General features: G+C 35.9%; 1 protein-coding gene across 1 annotated transcript in view; it reads left to right on the forward strand.

Moving 5' to 3' along the window:
• The window catches only part of LOC114880431 (HIRA-interacting protein 3), a 29,489-nt gene that overhangs the window by 5,376 nt on the left and 3,304 nt on the right, over nt 1-20,809 (forward strand). The window contains exons 3-4 of the mRNA XM_029196429.2: nt 9,565-9,846; nt 10,467-10,597. Coding sequence (XP_029052262.1) covers nt 9,565-9,846; nt 10,467-10,597 — 413 coding nt within the window. The remainder of the gene's footprint in view (nt 1-9,564; nt 9,847-10,466; nt 10,598-20,809) is intronic.

Consider the following 20,809-nt stretch of genomic DNA (forward strand, 5'->3'; position numbering starts at 1 on the left):
TTCCAAGTTATTAATGTTTCGAATTTTAAGCTTGCAATTTGTTGAATTTCCAATTGGCAATTTTTCGAATTGCAAGCTTCCACTGTTCAATTTTACAAATTACTCTATAGAAGTAAATGTTAGCCTAATGATGCGAACGTACGTGTGAGTCATTGTGTTTCTCGTCGCATTCCAACTGTTTTATTTCTGCGTTCGACCGATCTATTTATTCGCCTGTTGCCACTACGTCAACAGTTAAGATTTACTGATCGGATTTAATGTTCGAAGCTTCTTAAGTTCTTAACACCTTCTTGATGATGCAGGTCATTACATATATATGATCGTACAAAAAAGAAAAGAATGAACATTCGAGAAATATTTGAAATATGATTTTTTATAAATCAGTGTTTTTTAATTGAAAATAATTCCTGATAACATTCTCAGTTTCTGTATAATCATTAAACGTTCCACCCTTTAGAAAATGTTTTTGCGATCGAAGAAAGATGATAATAGGATGTATAATTTATTACTGTCGAGACACGAGAATATGATGGATGACTAATTATTGTTCCCTCTGAGTCATGCAATTTTTTTTTTTCCTAGCGTTATAGTTAGTAGAGATGAAAGAACGTTTCTCTTTTGTTAATAAGTGCAGACCTCTTTTCACTAATGGCAAAGCTTAATTTACCTAACTGTTGACGATTCTTTTCACTGGCACACGTTTCTTGTTTCATTAATTGTGACACAGAGATCATTAGACGCGTTCAGTATTTCTTAACATTAATCCTTTTGAAAATTGAAAATTGCAAACTTCCAATTTAAATGTTGCAAGTTAAGTTAAAACTGAAATGGGGCTGACTAGTAGCAAGTAGTATGAACTACGCATGGTCTGACATCGCTACAGTTCACGTTTATCTTGTTCGAACATAGTTCTCAACTATTCTCCGCAATTGTTTGATATCAGTGAATTAAAATACCTCGTCGTCTGACGGAAAGCCAACAAGAATACCTTTCCAAATTGAACAATTAATGAACTTTCATTTAGCTTGAGGAATATTGAAGAATTAAAAACGGTTTTAAATGGAAAATTTCAATAACCTTGAAGAATTAATGACTACTGTAAAGTTCAGAGGCAAAGGAAATTTGTTTCGCCATAAATTTCATTTAATATTCGTATATACTTTAAAGTTTACTTTGAAAGAAATAGGGAAAGGATGATAAAAATTAAATGCTGGTCTGTGGAATGTCCAAAGGGATGAAAAGCAGACCTGGAAAGTTGGATGAGTTATATACACAGACCAGGGACTAGTTTAAAAGTTTGTTGACAAAAGGGGTGAGAAGGCTAAGCATCATCCTTGATAATTATAATTGTCAACCCAGAAAGTTACTTAAAATGAAAATATTTTTCAAACACTTAATAGTCTCTTAGATTAAAATTTAATTAATCTTTCTGGCTGAACAAATAGTATAAGTCAATCATGAATCAGATATGTAGGAATAAAGGGTGCACTTACAAAAAATCTTGTAGTTTACTTCTTACACTTTCAGTATAATACTAATACTATTCAGCATTTATCTACTATTTACTTTTAATTAATTATTCAATTACATAGAATTTGGGACAGCAGCAATTATTGACTCTATATATTTCATTAATACATTAATCAATTTTATCAACAAAACATACAGCAGGTAAATAAATTGAGTGCAATTTGTTATTCAAAATGTATTCAATTAATTACAAACGCAAACAAAATAGCAAATGAATAAAATAAGGGTACTAAGTAGTACAATTGTACGTTTCAGTGGCACAAGTAGTACGGGTCGATCATATATCAGAAGCACATTTATTTTGCTCTGACAAACTGCGGAATTACGCGGGTGCTGGTTGTTGGTAAAGTCGTACAAGCTCTTCATATGTCTCTGTTTTATCGGCTGTAGTTCACACGAAACAATTTCGTCGAGTGCCTTCGAAACAGGTGGCAGTAAAAGAACAGTCGCTTTGATTTTTAAAGCTTTCGTGAAATAAGGGATGCAAAGAAGATCACGGCTTAAAGTAATTATACATTTTATCGAGGAGATTGTTCTTGGTCCTCGAGCACGTATCCATCCGCTATTCGATCTTTAATTGGACTCTCCAGACTCGTTCCTTGTCCGCCTCTTCAAGGAACTGGAATGATTTAATTTCCACCAAATTTATTCAGTTACGTGACACTGTTTCTAATTTTTATCCTAAATCCTTTTTTATTATCCTTGGGACAAATATTTGAGTACATTTTCCAACTACATAGACATTTTTCTCTTTTTTTATATATAGATTAATTAGGGTTCCTTAATAAAAAGGGACAGGTGTTGTTATTAAGGATATAATGATTCAATTTTTTAGTTTTCAATTTTTCAATTTTAATTGTCAGGCTTTTCATTTTCAATTATTTTCAATTTTTAGATTTGCAATTTTTTAACTTTCAAATTTCAGACTAAATTTTTTGTTTTCAATGTCCAAATTTCAAATTCTCAACTTTCAATTTGAAATTGAAGTCAGATATCAATTTTCAGGCTTCCTATTCTTAATTTTTTATTTTGTTTCCTTTATTCGGTTAACAGTAAGATTGTTACTCATTTGCGGGATACAAATACGTTTGGAAAGTAAACATTTTTTCAGGCTAGTTGAAACTACGACCACGTTATCGATTTAGTTAGAGTAATTGGAAACCTAGGTACTCTACAATCTACATCACGTAGAACGCGGAGTGTACACTGTTAGTTAAAATAATACTGAACTGCTTGAAACAAGATCTTACAACCCCTATGACCTAATTTTATTCTACTACAGAAAAAAAAACAACTTGTAAATTTATTAATTATTACAAAGATCAAGATTACAAATTGGAAATTGCAGAAAAATTTTTAAGAAAATTGAAGTGGTAGAAATGTTTATTTAAATGGCTTAGGTAGAATATCCAGCAGAGAAGCGTAGGAACTGGCGAGTTCATGGGTCTGAAAACCTTAGAAATACCATCTGGCTTACCAGTTGTCAGTTGTATGGTCGTGTAGTTGGTGGTCGCGTTGAGGTACCATTTCTCCACCCAACACAAATTTTACAACCGATAACCGTTTGTCAGTCTGGTAAACTAAAAAATAATTCTCTTTTATTCTGAATTTTTCATCCGATGATTTCTATTTCAATTCTAGCAAGTTCGCAATAAAGTTGTTAATCAAATATTTCCTCGACAGCTTCTGAAAATTAAATATTGAAAATTGAAAGTGACCTTTTCGTTGCTAAAATGGTTACACTTTCTTTAAAAAAAGAAAAAAAAAATTGTTGAACAAGAGGCACCCACGCAGGCACGTCCCTGTGCATCACAGAGACTGCGTGGCGTTCCGCGCAGGGCTGACGAGTGGAGAGGTTATAAAAGGTACCGGCGGTACCCAGAATGCGCCAGTCACGCATTGGGTCAGGTAGAATACGTTCGCGAAGGTGGAAAAGGGGTTAGGCGTCGCGTTCATCCAGGTGAGTCGCATACGTACCTTTGATTCTTAAAGGGATGCGTGTTGAATGCAAAATTTGCATGCACCTCGAGCACTTGGAACAAAAATACATTTATGGTGTCGTGACACGCGAAACCCCTTTATTTCTTTCACTAATAATAATAATAATAATAATAATAATTCCGCGAGTGGAGGGTAATTTGTGGTTTTACACAAATACATCCCTCGGTTTACAAGTTTAATCGTTTCGATATTAAATAAAATCGCAATTAAATAACTTGCAATATTTCTTATCATTATTAATTATAATCAATTAAAAATTATAAAAATTGAAAGGTGCTAAATTTCAAGTTTATTATTTAAACAATTATCAATAATTAACAACTAGTAATTGTGTTTTCGAAAAATTATCATTTATATAGAAATTTCTTTTTTTATCTAATTTTGTGGTTTTAATTCTGGTATGGATCAGATAGGAACGCGAGTTGACGAAGAATCGATAACGATCGTGTGTAATTTAGTAAGCAGACAGGCCATTATCGTGGTCACACCCGATAATTAATGCAATCGGAAGCGATTTTGAATGCGGAAACCCCTCTTCCACCATTTTATTTACTTCCGAAATAAAGAGGGAACAATAGGATTCCAAGTTGATGAAAGGAAAAAAATACTGAAACAATGGAATTGGTTGGATTTTTGTAAAATGGAAATTCTAGGAGACGTTTTGTTTACGTGTTTGAAAAATTGAAGCTGAAATTTTTTTAAAATTAAATTGCAAAAATTTTAGAATATTATTGTTAATTTTTAGATAATTTCATCTATTTATTCTTTTAAACCCTTTCATTTATTTATTGAAAATGCATAATATTCGTTCAAATATTTTAAAAATTTTTTAAGTTAAAATCATTAGGAACTCCTTATTAGAACATTATCATTTCGTTTGCAAATTCCGTACTCGTCAAGACAAGGCTGACATTGTTTAAACAGGGAGTTTGCGATGTTCGCAAACACCTCGAGCGATACGAGACTCTTTTGTCCGGGAATCTCCGTTGAAATTTCCTCCAGTATTCTCCATTTCACAAGCCGGGTATCTCGTTTATTTTTCCTTGGAAAATAATAATGAAATTCTGCCGTCAAGTTGAACAATTAAATTATACCGAATTAGCAAATAAATTTTATTTCAAAAATTAAATATACCTGTCTATCTTGATTAAAATAATTTCATATGAAAATTGGAAATTCAGTCTCATTCGAATACCACCTATCATTATTAAAATAATTATATAAAATAGGGAGTAGGCAGAAATGAAACATTTTAATAAAAAAATTTCAATTTTTGCAAATTTTAAAACTCGCTTTAGAAATTTTTTCTCGAATAAAAAATGGATATTCCTATGGTTAATACGAGTTCTATGGTGTCGTAGTAATTCTCCGTATAGCAAATAATGTGTCCCAGGACATCTGTGTTTGACGTGAAATTATTACAGCTAGTATTCGCATTCGAAACTCTCTGTATGCATAAATCGGTACGTAAATCAATGCCACCAACAGCTCGTAGCTCTACCGGATAAAAAAGACCCACATGGTGTAACGGGGAACGTAAATGAACTCTCGAAGCGAAGGAATGATTATCAGTGAACGTGTTGATGATATCAAGCGAGGAATTTCAGATTTACGTGTTCATTAAATCGCGTGTTACATGAATAGTAGATACCTATACCATTGTATAAAATGGATTTCATTTCTCGTACTAGATTTCTTAGAAATATCGATTTGAAAAATTTCTCAAAGTAGGAAATTTTCAGGTGACATTTGGTAAATGAAAGATTTTTTATTTTATTACTTTCTGTGGCAAAATCTGCGTTATCAGCTGTCTCCGAACACGTCCAGTGACACTACATATAAGAATCCGACAGCAGGACGTACATTGGAAAACATTAAAGAATTTACTACCAGCCATTTTACGATATGAATTTTCTTTTATTAAAGTCATAAAGTAAGACTTGTCTCTCTTGAAAATTGAACGCTGAAATGATTAACACATAATGCAAATAATTTAGGTTTCTTATTTTATTCTTGTCTCTAATATAAAATAAATCAGTGCAAACTCTGCACAACACCAATATTCCTTACCTTTCATAATCTTTCTTTCTTATTTTTAATATGTCAACAATTTCATTGTTAAATAGTAAATTGAAACAGAAAAAAATAAAGGGAATAAGGCAACGAGCTAATCACCTACCAAGTTCATTTAGATTAAGGATTATCTCTGCGGAATCCAATTTAATGTAAATGCATTCGACACGGAATCCAATTAGAATCTCCTGCAAAATATCGCCATATTTCCGATATCCGGCGACCATTTACGCAGAAACTAGTGAAATAAAAAAGTACCCGAATGAATTTCATGATACACTTTATCGCAGTGATTGATATTCGTTCTAACAAATTTGCTCGTAATTGAAGACTACACGTACTAATTAAGCCTCGAATTTCACCTTATATTAATTTTCTAAATTTTACACTCTTTTTTTTAAATTATTCTTCCAGTATATAAAACCTTTTTGTTTAAAAATTATACATTTAATTTTAGGTGAATGCTCTTGTATGCGTTTTGTAAATTTCGTTTTGTAAATATGTTTCTTTAATTAACATCTGTTTATTCTACGTTTCATTAGCGAAACTTCAAAGAAAGAAAATTTTCTCCCGGAACTTTCACACGCCCTGCAAGCATAAAATTAATGATCCAACATTTCCGGTTTGTAGACGGGGGTGAAGAAAATTCTTAAAGAAAAGTACATTCGATGAATTGATCAATGGCTATAAATACGTTGAAATTACGGTTAAATTGTTACGAAGAGACGCGTATTTTTACCCATTCAATTCCGGATCATCGACGTTGAAAATCTCGACGAAGCGAGAACATTTCGCTAAGCAGCTTTGTTCAAACTAAAGTGCTATGTGGCCTACGCTTATAACGTCGCACGGAGGCTAGCTAGGTTAACGAGCACAGAATGAATTATAAAAGAGTGGCCACGATGACGTCTTTTCTTTCTTCCTCTGGTAGGAGAAAAAAAATGTTGCAACGATTATGCAGGAAATTTCGCTTCTTGGGTGAAAATGTCGGGGAAATTAAAAAAAAAAAATGGAGGGCGTTTAAGCGGGAATGAAGCAGGCTGCTGGCAAAGGTGGTATATTCATAAATAATACAGTTCAGTACACTCTGGTTTCTGCCTTCATTAAGCCCCTTTCGGAATTATTTAAAGAAAAATGTTTCGCTTGAGTTTGGGAGAAGGTTTGCATATTGTATGATTTCTTTTCGAGCGTAAAAGTCTGGCACGATTTCATGAGAGAAAAGTATTATCAAATAACGCTTGTGATATATCAAATTAAAGCTTGAACTTTAACAAAAATATATATACATATAAATGATTCATTGATATTCTGAATGCAAGAGAAGTAGTTGCGCATCGCAACAAACAATGTTTCTGTACTATGTAAAATATCTAATTTCCAAAGGTGAAAGTTCTGAAAGAAATTCATGACACAAAAGTGTAACAAGATGGTACTTGGAATTCATCAAACGAAAGTTTAAAGCTTAATAATAAACACAACACAGACGCTTCATCATTATTCTTAATATAAAGTAAACAAAAGGGTTACTAAAAGGACAATTCAAGAGTGATAAAGTTTCCAAGCAACAGATGCGAGGTATTGAATATCGATGTGAAGCCGCGAACCCATTAAATACCATCGATTCTCGATTGCTTTTCAGCGAGAAGTCGCAGAAAATACAAAATGACAACACCCTTCGGGGCGGAAATCGTTTACTCGTGTACCGCTCAAAGATCTTCAGCTTGAATTGAGAATAAATAAAAGTATCGAAATTGTACGAGTGACGATGGGAAATTTCTAAATTTACCAAGAAGTCCTCGAATGCATAGAAACAACCTGATTTTCGTCTATGCCGAATTTTACTTTCAGATGCCTGATGCTAATACGTTTAGGCAAATTGCTTCGTAGATTACAAGGAAGCCTCGTTCTATGAGCTAACGAATTACGTTTCGAACCTCGAGGGACGCTGCTTTGATCGATCCCCATGGAATACGAAATGGTGTGCCACTTATGGATTAAATACAGGAAACCTACGCTACAATGCAGTCCATGGATACTTTGTTTCGTCGAAATTCACTGTTCCACCATTTAACCCTAATTTTAATATATACAAGCAATTATTATGATATCATTACAATAATTATTATGCTAATTAATTTTTTTAACCAATAACTGAATTTTTATCATTTCGCGTTTACTAGCTGTGTACGGGTACCCGAAAATTTGGGTACTCGAGCCTCGGTCCGGGTAATGATACCCGAACAAATGTATGTACTGGACAAATTTCCAAGGTCCTGAATCCAACAAAAATTCTCGACCCGAATTTGACCTGAATTTTCGGATAGTCGCACATCCCTAATGTTTATTAATTCAAATCCGAAATGGGTCAAATCGGGTTGTGTGAAAATAGCGGGTTGTTTAACAAGCTGCAGGTTGAACTTTCCGCTCGAATACTCGTCAGCTTCTGCTCGTTAACGCTTGAAGGGTAAAGGTGAAACTTACCCCTAAAACGGCACCCCCTATTATCGCGTGCTATCCCTGCAAAAACCATGAATTAGGGGAAGGTGAAGGTGAGACTTACGGAAGGCACTTCAACATTTTCTGTTGTTGCATAATGAACGTATACAAAAACGTATGAAAGTTTTAATTACTCCCTTCGATCCGATAAATCATTTTTAACAAGAGTACGCTATTAATGTATCATAAATAAATATTTGTGATCTGTGCAATGTGATCAGAAAATGATTCCATTGTTCTTTTCTTCTTTTTTTTTTTTATGATGCTATGAATGCTCGAGGTTTTACGAGAACGTAAAAGCAGGGTCGAGAAGGACGAAAGGAAAAATGATGGCTGGATTAGTTTGTCCTTCTCTCCGGGCTTAACAGTCGGACGAATTTAATTTGAAAGCTGAGTTAATTAGTAATCAACAGGCAGCTGTTGAAACCCGGAAATGAGGTGACGCTTCGCTATTGTTGTTTCGAATGAAGCTGACTCGTAGAAATTAGAGAAAATCAAAAATTTTCTTCTTTTTGTATTTAGAGGTTCCCTTTGGAATTGATCCACATCCCCGATCCGTTGCTACAAATTTCTTGTTTTCCCTTCTTTGCTCCTTTATATCAGAGATGTTTCTTCTGAAAGGGATTCCTCGAGGCGTGCCGAGAGAAGCAAAGTGCCGCCTTAAAAATAGGACGAAAATTGCTCCACGAAATACGAGGCTGGTAATTAGACTCGCCTAACTGAGAGCACGTGTCATCAGTAGTGTAGCAGCAATGATTCACGGCTTTCTTTGTTACCACCACCCGCGACAGTGTTCATTCTCTTTTTTCCTTTTTAAGACATTTTTGATTCAACACCGGGTACATAGTATGTATCTCGTACAAATAATGTTTAATTTTAGCAGATGCCTCGAACAAAGCTGAAACAGAGCAACGCGGTATTCACACGGGATATACAGTCTAATCAAGATAGCTTCAAAGAGAATCGTATACACGCGTGCTTCAAAGTCTATGATTAAATCTCTTAGCGATACAGTTTCATCGAGTCGTGTAACTGCTGGCAAATCTATGACAATTTCGTAACAGAAAAGTGTCATTAAATGATGTTTATGATACATCAATTTAAAGCTTAAAACTTAATCAAAGTAACTATATAAATGCCCCACTGTTATTCAAAGTACAAGCTCAGTAGTAGTGGATTGCAACAAACAGTGTTTTTGTACCATTTTCAAATGTAAAAATTTTAAAACAGTTAAATACCACTTGTGATATATCAAATTAAAGCTGAAAAATTAACAAAAATAACTATATAAATCCCCCACTGATATTCCAAGTACAAGTACTGAGTAGTAGTGAATTGCAACAAACAGTGTTTTTATACCATTATCGAATATCCAATTTGCAAATGTAAAAATTAAAGCTGAAAAATTGAGGAAAATGACTGTACAAGTGCCCCTTCGCTAACTTAATTATTTTTAATTTTCAGATATTCCAAAGGCATCCGAAGGCAGCTCAGCGAAAGTAGAATCTCAAGAGGCGTCACAGGGAAAGACAGAAGAGAAGGATTCAAAGGAGGACAAGAAGGAGGAGAAAGTAGCGGAGAAAGAAAGGGAGGAGGCCGCGACTAGGATACAAGCGGCATTCCGCGGTCATCACGCTAGGAAGAGTATGAAAGAGACTGAATCATCGACAAAGCAGACGGGGACCAAATCAGACTCAGAACCAACGGAAGAACAACTTCAACAAGAGTTCCGTGCCGACGACAAGGGTGAGTGGGTCACGTACGAACCCTTGAAATCGCCTCCCAAAAGAACGTCTTTGATTTTAAAGATCCCCTGTCTGTCTTTTCACGTTTCTTGGAATTTAAGACCTTATCAGAATTCAACAGACGATTCCAGCCAATTGAGAGAAATCGTAGGAAAATTCAAAAATCGTAGAAAATTCTTTATCTTCGACGATGATTGTTGCAGAGGTAATGGAAATGGGTTTGGAATTTTGAAAATTTCAGCGAATTCATGGAAATCGGATTTTCCAATTACGCTACAAGGTTTCTGACAATGATAACGATCGAGTTTATCGGGAAATTCCTAGCCATGAATGCTAGCTGGTTATCCTGCAATTTTCCATTACCATGATGAACGTATTTTGCTCCTGGCAATTGACCAATTATTATCCACCGCGTACCATTCACCGTGAACTACGCTGCCACTGAAAATGATTCGACCAAAAGACATAGAGCTTTTGCTAAATTTCATGGTGAAATGTATTTTGTAGGCTGGCCTACTCGACAGACTCGAAACGCCCAATCCTGTTTCCTCCGTCTGTCGAGAAGTATCGATCCCAGCCTATCGACAGGAAGTTAAGGCTATCTTTTTCTCTCGTTGACAGAGCTTTGCGAGGCAGCGACGAAAATCCAGGCATCCTTCCGAGGCCACATGTCGAGAAAGGAGCAGGCTGCTGGTATCGTCAAATCGGCTGAGAACGCCGTTGATGATATCGCGTCGAAAATGGACGAAAAGGTAAGTCCGTTCGTTCTTATCAGTCATAGAATATTGTTGAAGAAAGCTATAATCGTTGCTATTCTAAAATTTTTAAGTTCTTAGGTTCTATAATTATAAAATTCAGAAATTGTTAAATTGCAAAATTTCTAAGGAAGCTGGGCCATCTGCCAAAAAATCCTAGTCACCACACCCTTGACTAAAATAATCAGGAATTGCTCTGAAATTCCATAATGCATTATTACAGAATTTTATAATTTTTTCCAAGTTTCTAAGAATTTTTATTGCATGGTCATTTCTGCAACTAGGTTGCAACCCATAATAGGCGTTAAAGTAAACCCGGCTTAAAATTCAATGGCTCGTCCCCTTGGGATTAATTGGTAATCAATATTCTATTATCGAGACTAATATCGTACTTGATTAGTTCTTAATCATAGCCGTTATCTTTTTAAAACTTTACAATATCTTTTCAGTTTTATTAACCTTGACATATCAAGATATAAAGTATTTATGCAAATTATACAAATCCTTACAGGCATTTCTCATTTTATAATTTAATCGATCTTTTATATCGATAATAAGACACGTGAAAAAATAAGAAACATTTTAAATTATTGAATGGCATAAAGAAGATATGCGATACACGGGACGCAGAGATTTTCAAAATCTTATATAGCACCCCTACTTTAGATTTTCATTTTCCTCAGGAACTCATAAGGGGAAAAACAGGACTTGATCCTTGAGTGACACCACCTGGTATATTAAGGATTAATTAAAAAATTAAGTTTGCCAATTTATAATTTCAAGGTATTTCTCTTTGTCACCGAAAGAAAGTATTTCAGAAATACCTTACGCTACTTAACTCGTCAGATAATTAAAAAACTTCTTACCACTGCGAAGTGGATGTTGCTTTTCAATAACCGTGAAATTAAAGGGCGTGTGCCTTTCATACTTCTGAGAGAGAGGAGCAAAGTCGAGGAAAAAATAAATACGGTCAACAAGCTTTCTCTTGAAACGAGCCAGGGACTAGAAACACACAGAGACAGCAGCGTGCAATCATATTTTCTCGAAATGAAATCCAAGCGACAATGGTTTGAAACAAGGATGAATAATTGATTGCGTGCTTTCGATAAACCAGTTTCGGACGCCTTTGCGACCAGTTTTAATCCATTTTCGTCGGACTCCGAATTCGTTCTGTCCACCGCTAAACCAATTGCCAGGTGTGACGTAGAGAACTTTCGAAAATTTATTTCGTTCACCCAGCTACACACTCTGATTCGAATAAAATGCCAGACGACACAAGGTATTAGAATTTCTCGTGGACTTAAACTATCTTCGTAACCGGTATCGAGCATATTTTATTAGTCCGTGAATAATTGGATTGGCGTGTTTCATAATACACCGTCGTCGTTGGAAGAAACACGAGGGCTTAGAAGTATTTTCTTGCGTGACACCCTTAAGTCCGTGTAGAATTTGCGACGAACCTCGGCTGAAATGTAATTCTAAAAGTGCACAACGGAACGATCGCATTAAGGAGAATCTTTCTTTATTTTTAGGCTTTTAAAGAAATTAAAGGTCCCTCGTACGGTCGTTATGAATTTTTTATCTGTGAATTTTCATTCTGTGACAATGGTATCGATAAGGAAACGTGCGCGATTGGATTTCCTCGGTTTCAGACGAACTTTCACAAAATTCTGCGAGCAAGGCTTTCTAAGGGGAAAATAGGAGTTTTTCTTAAGAAAAATCGCTGGCCAGTGAAAAATCACCAGATCTAATTAGCTTGAGATCATCGATTCAATACGCTCGAGGATATTTCGAGGGTGCTTTAACTGAACGCGAAAATACAGGAAATGCTGGAATTAGAACGCAGCCGAGAAATTGGCAACGAGATTTACGATTTTTCTCAATCTTCTTTACGACCAACTTTCTCCACATTTTTTGTTCAGCCTTATTCAGCCATTTCTTATTAAGAATATTTATGAAACCTTTATGTAAATATTTTCTTTGAGCTTTAAACTTTAATTTCATGTATTTTATGTCATGAAATTTTCATAGATCTCAGAATTGGATATTTGCTACAGTGCAATGACATTATTCGTTTCAATTCGCAATTACTCTTCTTGTATTAAGAAAATCAAAGAGACCTTTAGGTAGCCTTTTTTGTGAAGGTTCAACCTTTATTTTAATGTATCATAGACGTTGTTTCGAGAAACTTTTATGTCATGAAATCATCTTAGAATTTTTACTTTCGGAAAGTGGGCGTTTGATACACTGAACAAAACATCATTTGGTATAACTGATCACCATGCCTTCTGTGTTAAAGATTTCAATGCAATCTTTATGTCGCCATTTTCATCAGATTTCACGCTTCGATCTGATATATCGTAAGTGCCATTTCGTGAAACTTTTATGTCATGAATTATCGCCAGAAGTTTCATGTTGCAAAGTCAGCTTGTATCTCCCAAAATCCCCAAACCATTGGTTTCCTTAAAAACTTATCTTGATTTCTTCTAAAAAATTAATGTTTTTAGTAATAATTACTGTTTCCGTACCTTGAATAAGAGTATATTAAAAAAAGAGAAAAAAAATGAAAAGGTTTGAGAAACCGAACCCTATCAGAAGTATCCGGCAAGCCTGGTTTTATGTATACACCCACAGTCGTTTGTTCCTTTATTGCTAGCATCGTTTGTTTCTGCGGTTGCATCGGCGTGGAAAAGTTTTCTTCCATCGGGTGCAACGCTGCAGCTCGCCAGCCATTAATATGTGCACAGGAAAGAAAAAATGCGCACACAACTCTATGAGGTAGAAAGAGAGATCAAAAGCAGGAAATGAAAAGAGGAAAAAGGAGCAGGGAAACAACAAGAAGAGAAAGAATGGGGAAAGGGAAAAAAAGAGGTTAAAAGTGGAGAAGCCCTGAACAAGCATCGGAAAAAGGCAGAGTGCTATGGAAAATGGGAAAATTGAGGGGGAGAAATGTGATCACGCAAGTAGCGTTAATTTCAAAACAAGAGAATTCAATGTAAACTTAGTTTGTAGTAAAAGAAATGATGGAGTTATCGCATGCCCCATCCTTCGGTTGTAATAGCTTTTTCTTTTTCAATAATAACACCTTTACTAGGTCAAGGTTACTTCTTCAATATTAATTTTTTTCAGCTTTCCCAGGGTTGTAAAAATTAAAGAAAAATATTATTATACAGTGAACTATCGTTGTTGTTAGATTCGATAGTAATAAATAAAGAAACTTCAGAAAAGGGAGGATTTTTCGGACCGGAAATTCTTTTCCCCGGAAGAAAATATCTGTTCACGTTGTGCTCTTCTGAAATCGAATTATGTCACTTCTATTCCGGAAAAGGAATCGATTTGGCAAGCTTGCTTCTTACAAATGTGTGTATGTTTATCATCGATTACAAGTATTTCTTGGATCTGGATCGTGCACTTGCAAATGTGCATAGGGCATTCAGAATGCATTTCAAAAATATTATGCAATTCAGTTCAAAAAATTAAAAATTCTTTTATTGCAATTATATTAAAGAATTAACTTCGTTTCTTGTTTTTTCTTTTTTAGTATGAATAAGTATTGGGCTGTTTCATAACGCCCACTAGAGAATTGCTCCATCTAAAATAGAATTGAGTGTAATTTTCTTTTTCGATTTTGTATTGCAATAAAATTTCATATCCCCCTACGGTATTGCCAGACAATTTTGGCAAGCATCGAGTTTCTCTGCAGTTATTGATTCCATGCCCTGCTAAGCTGTCTGTTTAACTGACAGCTACGTCTACTCAGAAATGCATCAAACTTAAGGAACTTAGTTCCTCGGGTATAATAGAATCGCTGAAAGCTTAGAATTCTATGAAAATGTTTCTTAAATGTATAAAATTTCACGAATTAAAGGGATACCGTTTTATCATAATTAATTAAGCGCGTCTGTGTTGAATCTTGATCGCGTTTCATTAACGAGCTTCGCAGTTACTAAAGTTTTACAAGAATATTTCATTCGGTAATTACTAATCATTCCATCGAAGCGAATTAATTTAATTAATATACCACCTCTGTGTAGTAAATATAGAATCGATAATGAATTTTCAAACGGTGCATGTCGCGATCAAATGCAAACGAGAGAAATTAATTATATCATTTCTTTTTTTTCGTCCGTCCACGCAATATCGCGTGTTTTGTCGCTAACGTTTATACTAGGGATGTGTCGGCTTCGCGACTAGTCGGGTCGGTTCGAAAAACATCGGGCGGACTCGGGCGGGCGTCCGATACATGCGTGCAGTTGGGTAGCCCGACTATTTCGGGTTCGGTCGGGTACAGTCGGGCTGATTCGGACGAGCTGCAGCGGGCCACGGCCCGCGACCCAACTCTCGTGTTCTTGCAATAAGCATGTTCAAAGTCTATTTTGTATAAAATGAACATACAGGTGACATGGAATGATATTCATTTCAAATATATTCGTTACAAGTATTATTTTTCCACATAAAAATTATCTTATTCCAAAATTCTACATAAAACAGATTTTACACATGCTTATTGCAAGTATTGTACACTGACGATGAGTCCTCATCGAAGTTGTTGCAGTGAAGTTGGCGCACTAACACGTTCACGCCGTATCGGTGAGCCGATGGGCGAGATGCCGACGACGCGGCGTGAATGTGTTAGTGAATGTGTAACCAACTTCACTGCGACAACTTCGATGGGACTCACAAGGAAGGTTAGGGAACCCGGAAATTCCAAAAATTATGAAACTTCGCATACAAGTACAGTAAGTCATCCGTAATACGACCCTGTTTTCCGTTGGTGCCATAATTCGGTTTTAAAGAGTGAAATTACCCCTTGAAAAATATTCGGAACTTTCTTTTTTGTGGAATATCTTAAAAACGGTGAGAGTTATGAAAAAAAAGTTTAAACAAAAGTTGCACAGTTCTGTTGTGTTTACAAAATGGCGTCAAGAAAATGTTGGGGGGGAGGGGTAACTAAAAAATTATGCACTTTTCAAAAATTTTCTTGACGCCATTTTGTAAACACAACAGAACTGTGCAACTTTTGTTTGAACTTTTTTTTCATATCTCTCATCGTTTTTAAGATATTCCAAAAGAAAGTTTCGATTTTTTTTCAAGGGGTAATTTCACCCTTTAAAACCGAATTATGGCACCAACGGAAAACAGGGTCGTATTACGGATGACTTACTGTACTTGTATGCGAAGTTTCATAATTTTTGGAATTTCCGGGTTCCCTAACCTTCCTTGCCAGTGTACAGTATGCGTCATAGTGTCCTTTCGTCTAGTGAAAAAGCACTGACTTTGAAGTCCAAGTTTAACCGTAGCAAATAAATATTCTAAAGCTTCTATCACATGATTATGTTAATTATTTTAACGCTTTTATTAAATAATTGGATTTATGATATTTGCTGCAGTTAAACTTGGATTCCAAAGTCAGTGCTTTTTCACTAGACGAAAGAACACTATGACGCATACTGTACATGAGAGATGGATCGCTGGCCGCGGCCCGCGGCCCGCGGGAGCTCGTCCGAATCAGCCCGACTGTACCCGACCGAACCCGAAATATTCGGGCTACCCAACTGCACGCATGTATCGGACACCCACCCGATTTTTTCCGAGCCCGTAATATCGGGTACCCGTACATCCCTAGTTTATAGCCTTCGGCATATAGCAATCGTCTAAACAAACTATATCATTTCCTATCTCGTCCTCGACACAGAAAACTCAATTTATATACGGGAATCTCCTTTATCTTCGTCCCCTTCTTCAATCTCCTCACGCGAGAAAAAGTTTGAGCGACAGCCTCTAATGCGAAAGAAATTACAAACACTGACATTCTGTTTAAAAATTGTTAAATAATTCTATCCAAAATACAATTTAATGCGTTCAATTCCGAAGTAACAGCCGGATATTTTAATTTTCCCACAAAATTAGAAGACAAAAGATCCGAGACTATCGGTCGATCGATTAAAGGACCTTTTCCCTAAGGACACTGGATGCGACTAGCAATTTTTCTTCTGTCGAGGCCAGGACAGTATAAAAAACGGTTTCGTGTTCGGCTGACCTTAAACTTCGTCAGGGTGTACGTATACAAAGATCCGTAGCACGCGAACCGAATCTCTTTCTTAACTCGCTCGTTTTTCTCTCCCATGTGATATCGTTTCCTAAGAGCAAACCAGTGCATCGAATGCTCCCGTAATATCAAACTTTTTTCCAACTCACCGTTGGCAAAGTTGGACCACTTCACTGATCGTGGAAAGACTAAGAAAACGAGGGGGAAAAAATCATTAAAAAAGTTTCCAGGGAATACGTGAAACCAGTTGCGTGTTGAAAATTTCTAACATTCTTTCAGGAATATGTTCAAGGTTTTCTTTAACCGGTACTTCCCTTGTTTATGTTACTTAGAGAGAATTTATTGACGATTTCGACGCAGTTGCAAGATTTATTCCTCCACTTCCCGCAGGATTTAGAAGCATTTCGTCTGAAATTACTGGAGATTTCTTGCTGGAATAACCTTTAACTCTTAATGTGTGTCATTGTATATTTAATACAAAGTAGGTAGCGACGCACCAGGTGCGTCGTTATATATACGGTGACACACGTAATGCGTCATTCAGTGTTTGATACAAGATAATCAGTGATGCACCAGATGCGTCATTTTTATACTCGATACAAAATAAATGGCGCCGCATCAGATGCGTCATTTTTATATGTACTGGATAGAAAATAAACGATGACGCACCCCGTGTGTCGTGTTGTGCCGAATATAAAATAAATGGTGACGCAGCACTTGTGTCATAGAGAAGAAATTCATATTCCAATTAAACGTGTTTAATTCGTGATTCGGCATGCGATCTGGAGATCACAAGTCACTCGTAAAAATCCTCTATTATATAAGAAGGCTCGTTTCGTGTGGAAATGCTGAGACAATGGTAATTAGAAGGTCGGTGGAAAATATTGATTCATGAAAGTTCGACGGCAGCCAGTTTTGCACACGGTGCTAGAGAACTGGCGGATTCGATCGTTAAACGTTTAGGAATGTAAAATTATTCCAGTACACGCGAGAACTCGAGCTATATTCAGTGGACTTGTAATTACAGTGGCTCTCATGACGAATTATGTAACCGGTTATTGAAGATTCGCCAATTTGATCGAAATAAAAAGGAAGAAGCGTTGGCGGATCGTTGAACGAGGCTTGTAGAAAAAGAAAAGCGTTTCCAGCGTGGCAAAGGAGGCAAATATTCAGGAGTAGACGCGATATGGGTCAGCTCGAGAGGTTGCAGGTGCTACATATTCACTTGGGAAGAAAGGATGGAAAGGGGGACCGATGAAAAATCGCTTCACCTTCGCTAAGCAACCCGAGAAATCCGTGTCAACGTGCCACGGTAAAATAGACCACAAGAAATAATATTAACGCGGAGGGATGAATTCTCTGCCTGAATTCTTCGAGTGGAAAGGTTTTTTTTATACGCGTTCGATACCACTTTCAATGAGAACAGTATTGATTTTACGATATACAGGGTGTCCTACGAAATAAAAAAAAAAAAATTAAAAAATTAAAAATTGCTGTCCATTTTTCATCCATCATCTGGATGGATAGCAAACTATTCTTCAAGTCTACTCCGAATTTCGATCAAGTGGATAAACCTGCTCCGCCTCATTTTCATCGAACTTTCCTGGAGATTAACTGCTCGAGGTTTTCGAACGACCACTTTAAAACAATCAAGAGTGTATTTTGGAAGTTTTGTATGGGTCGAAAGTTCTGTAGCTTGGCAATTTAACCAGGATCCATGAAACTCTGCCTGACCCCGTATTGTCCTTACTCCTAACCAATTCTAGTTTATTCTACTTAAAAAATTTAAAATCACTTTCAATTGGTATCAATTTCAATCTAATTTTGCAATTAGATTGATTGTACGTATAATGGAAGTTTACATTATCTATGGAATATTGTACAATCTATTTGTACAACCAGAGCAAACGATCATTTGTCTGTATACATTTCATTATTCTGTCCACGGTGCTCGATCAAGGTGAAAGTTATTTTCCACGTTTCCTGTTCGCTAACACTTGTGATGAACGGGCACCTGTGTGACCCACATTGTAACACAAATACATTAATCGACATACATATAGTATACAATCATGATTTCATCACATAAAAGTATCCCAAAATAACACATGCGATACGATTTAAAGAAAATTACTGTATAAAAATTTCGTGAATATTCTTAATAGAAAATGGCTGATGCTTCGTTAAACAATTACCATTCGCTGTGGAACGTTGTTCGTTGCGATCCACAACCAGCCATTTTGTATTACAAATATCAAGGGTGCACTTATACAGGAATTTTCTTCAATCTTTAAACTTTAAATCGATGTCACATAAGTGTTATTCTGAGATACTTTTATGTCACGAATTTTCCTGAACTTTCTACGAACTTCCGAAAGCAGCCAGAGTCAATAGCGTTCCATTTCAAACTCGTATGTTTACTACTCGGTTTCGATCCGCCAAGTCAATTCTCTGGTGAGAAACTTCAACATGAAAATAACGAATCAAGGAAATGATACAAGTACATATACGAGAAAAAAGGAAATCGAGCTTTATCCACTGGGTGGAAAGAAAACGTCTTTATTCTACTTCCTATTCCATCCTTCATCCTTATATCCATTGGAACAGGTATTCCGAGACTTTCAGGATTTCCTGTCTTGTACGTGACAGGAAAATGGCCATGCTGGCTATTTAACCCATTGACCTGGAATTTAATTGCTATGCGTGCGTATCCAGTTCTATGCAATTTCAAGGAACCTACCATTTGGTAGAATTTTAAATAATTTTTAAAAATTTACCCTTGACCCTTTCGCTATAGCGGCCTCTGAATTCATTATTGATTATATCTTGCAATTTTGAAAAAGTTTCACCCGTACAATTATAATTTAATTGCCAATGGGTCAGTGATAAACCAAGCTATTATCAATTTGCGTAATTTGCAAATGGACCTAGAATAGTTTCATGTTTATCATCGTGCTGAGAACATTAACAAGGGCCCAGTGATAATTCCTCGTCAAATTTCAATTCACTCCTGTAATTTCGAAGCTTCGAAACACAACAGTGATCGATGAAGTTCATCGTCGGCTATTGTTAGCCTCTTTGACATTATGTTGATTCATCAGCACGAGGTCGTTAATCAGCCTGCACCTATGGTTCCTTTCAATTCCGTTCCATGATCGTCGAATCTTTCTTCAAACCGAGTCGCATTGTTGCGAACAGAAATAGAGTTGAGGCTACGTTATCGAAGAGGCTTTTGTGGATATTATATGGCCTGCAGATTCGTTAATTTCCGGTGAATTTCTGACTTTTTAAATGGAACTTGGTTACTTTGCTACCTGGATACAATCGTTGATGTAACTGGGATCTCTGGGTGGGGCCAAGTGTTAATATTTTAGATAGTTTAGAATTAAAAGATTTTGGAATGATGGAATTCTGGATTTAAACAATTTTTTAATGTACCAATAATTATTTATTAATTTCTTTATTTTTTTATTAAATAGGAATCAGGTTAAATAGTATTTACCCAGTGCACCATGAAAGTATGAAGCATTAAAACTGCACAAAGCTTCACAAAGAACATTGCATATCGATTAACCTTCTTTGTAAATTCAAGAAATCTTTGTTCCATTCATAAATGGCTAAAGAAATTTAAGAAATGTGTTATCACAAATTTTTGAATAATAATTTCATTTGGTCTATTCCCAAGCATCTCTGTACTTTGAAAAATAATTCCTATTTACACCAAATAAATCCTCAAAGAGTACCGAAGAAGAAAAGAGCATGGAAAGCTGGCTTTAAAGTTTAAAGACCCCTCAAAGATTTGAGCATTCAGCCAACATGGGCTGTTGCTTAAGATCACACTTCACCTTTGTAGATCTTAATACTCAAAAACTTTGTTAATGGCTGAATGATCTTCCAGTGCTTCCACAACTTTCAATTAACCCCTGGTTAATTAATTTACCATGTAGCTGAATGTATCACCAAAAGAAAATCTTATAAATCAGTGACTATTCACCATGAACATCCTAACCAGTCAACTTTTAAGGCATCAAGCTATCAAAGTAACTCTCTTTGAAGAATATCACTGAGTCACGAAAGGGAATACCTTTGTCGTCGATAGCCCTCTCGCACGAATCCCTAATTACTACCCGGAACATGGAATAAAATAGTTAATCCCTTGC

Source organism: Osmia bicornis, chromosome 1 (genome assembly GCF_907164935.1).
Source record: "Osmia bicornis bicornis chromosome 1, iOsmBic2.1, whole genome shotgun sequence".
Lineage (NCBI taxonomy): Eukaryota > Metazoa > Arthropoda > Insecta > Hymenoptera > Megachilidae > Osmia > Osmia bicornis.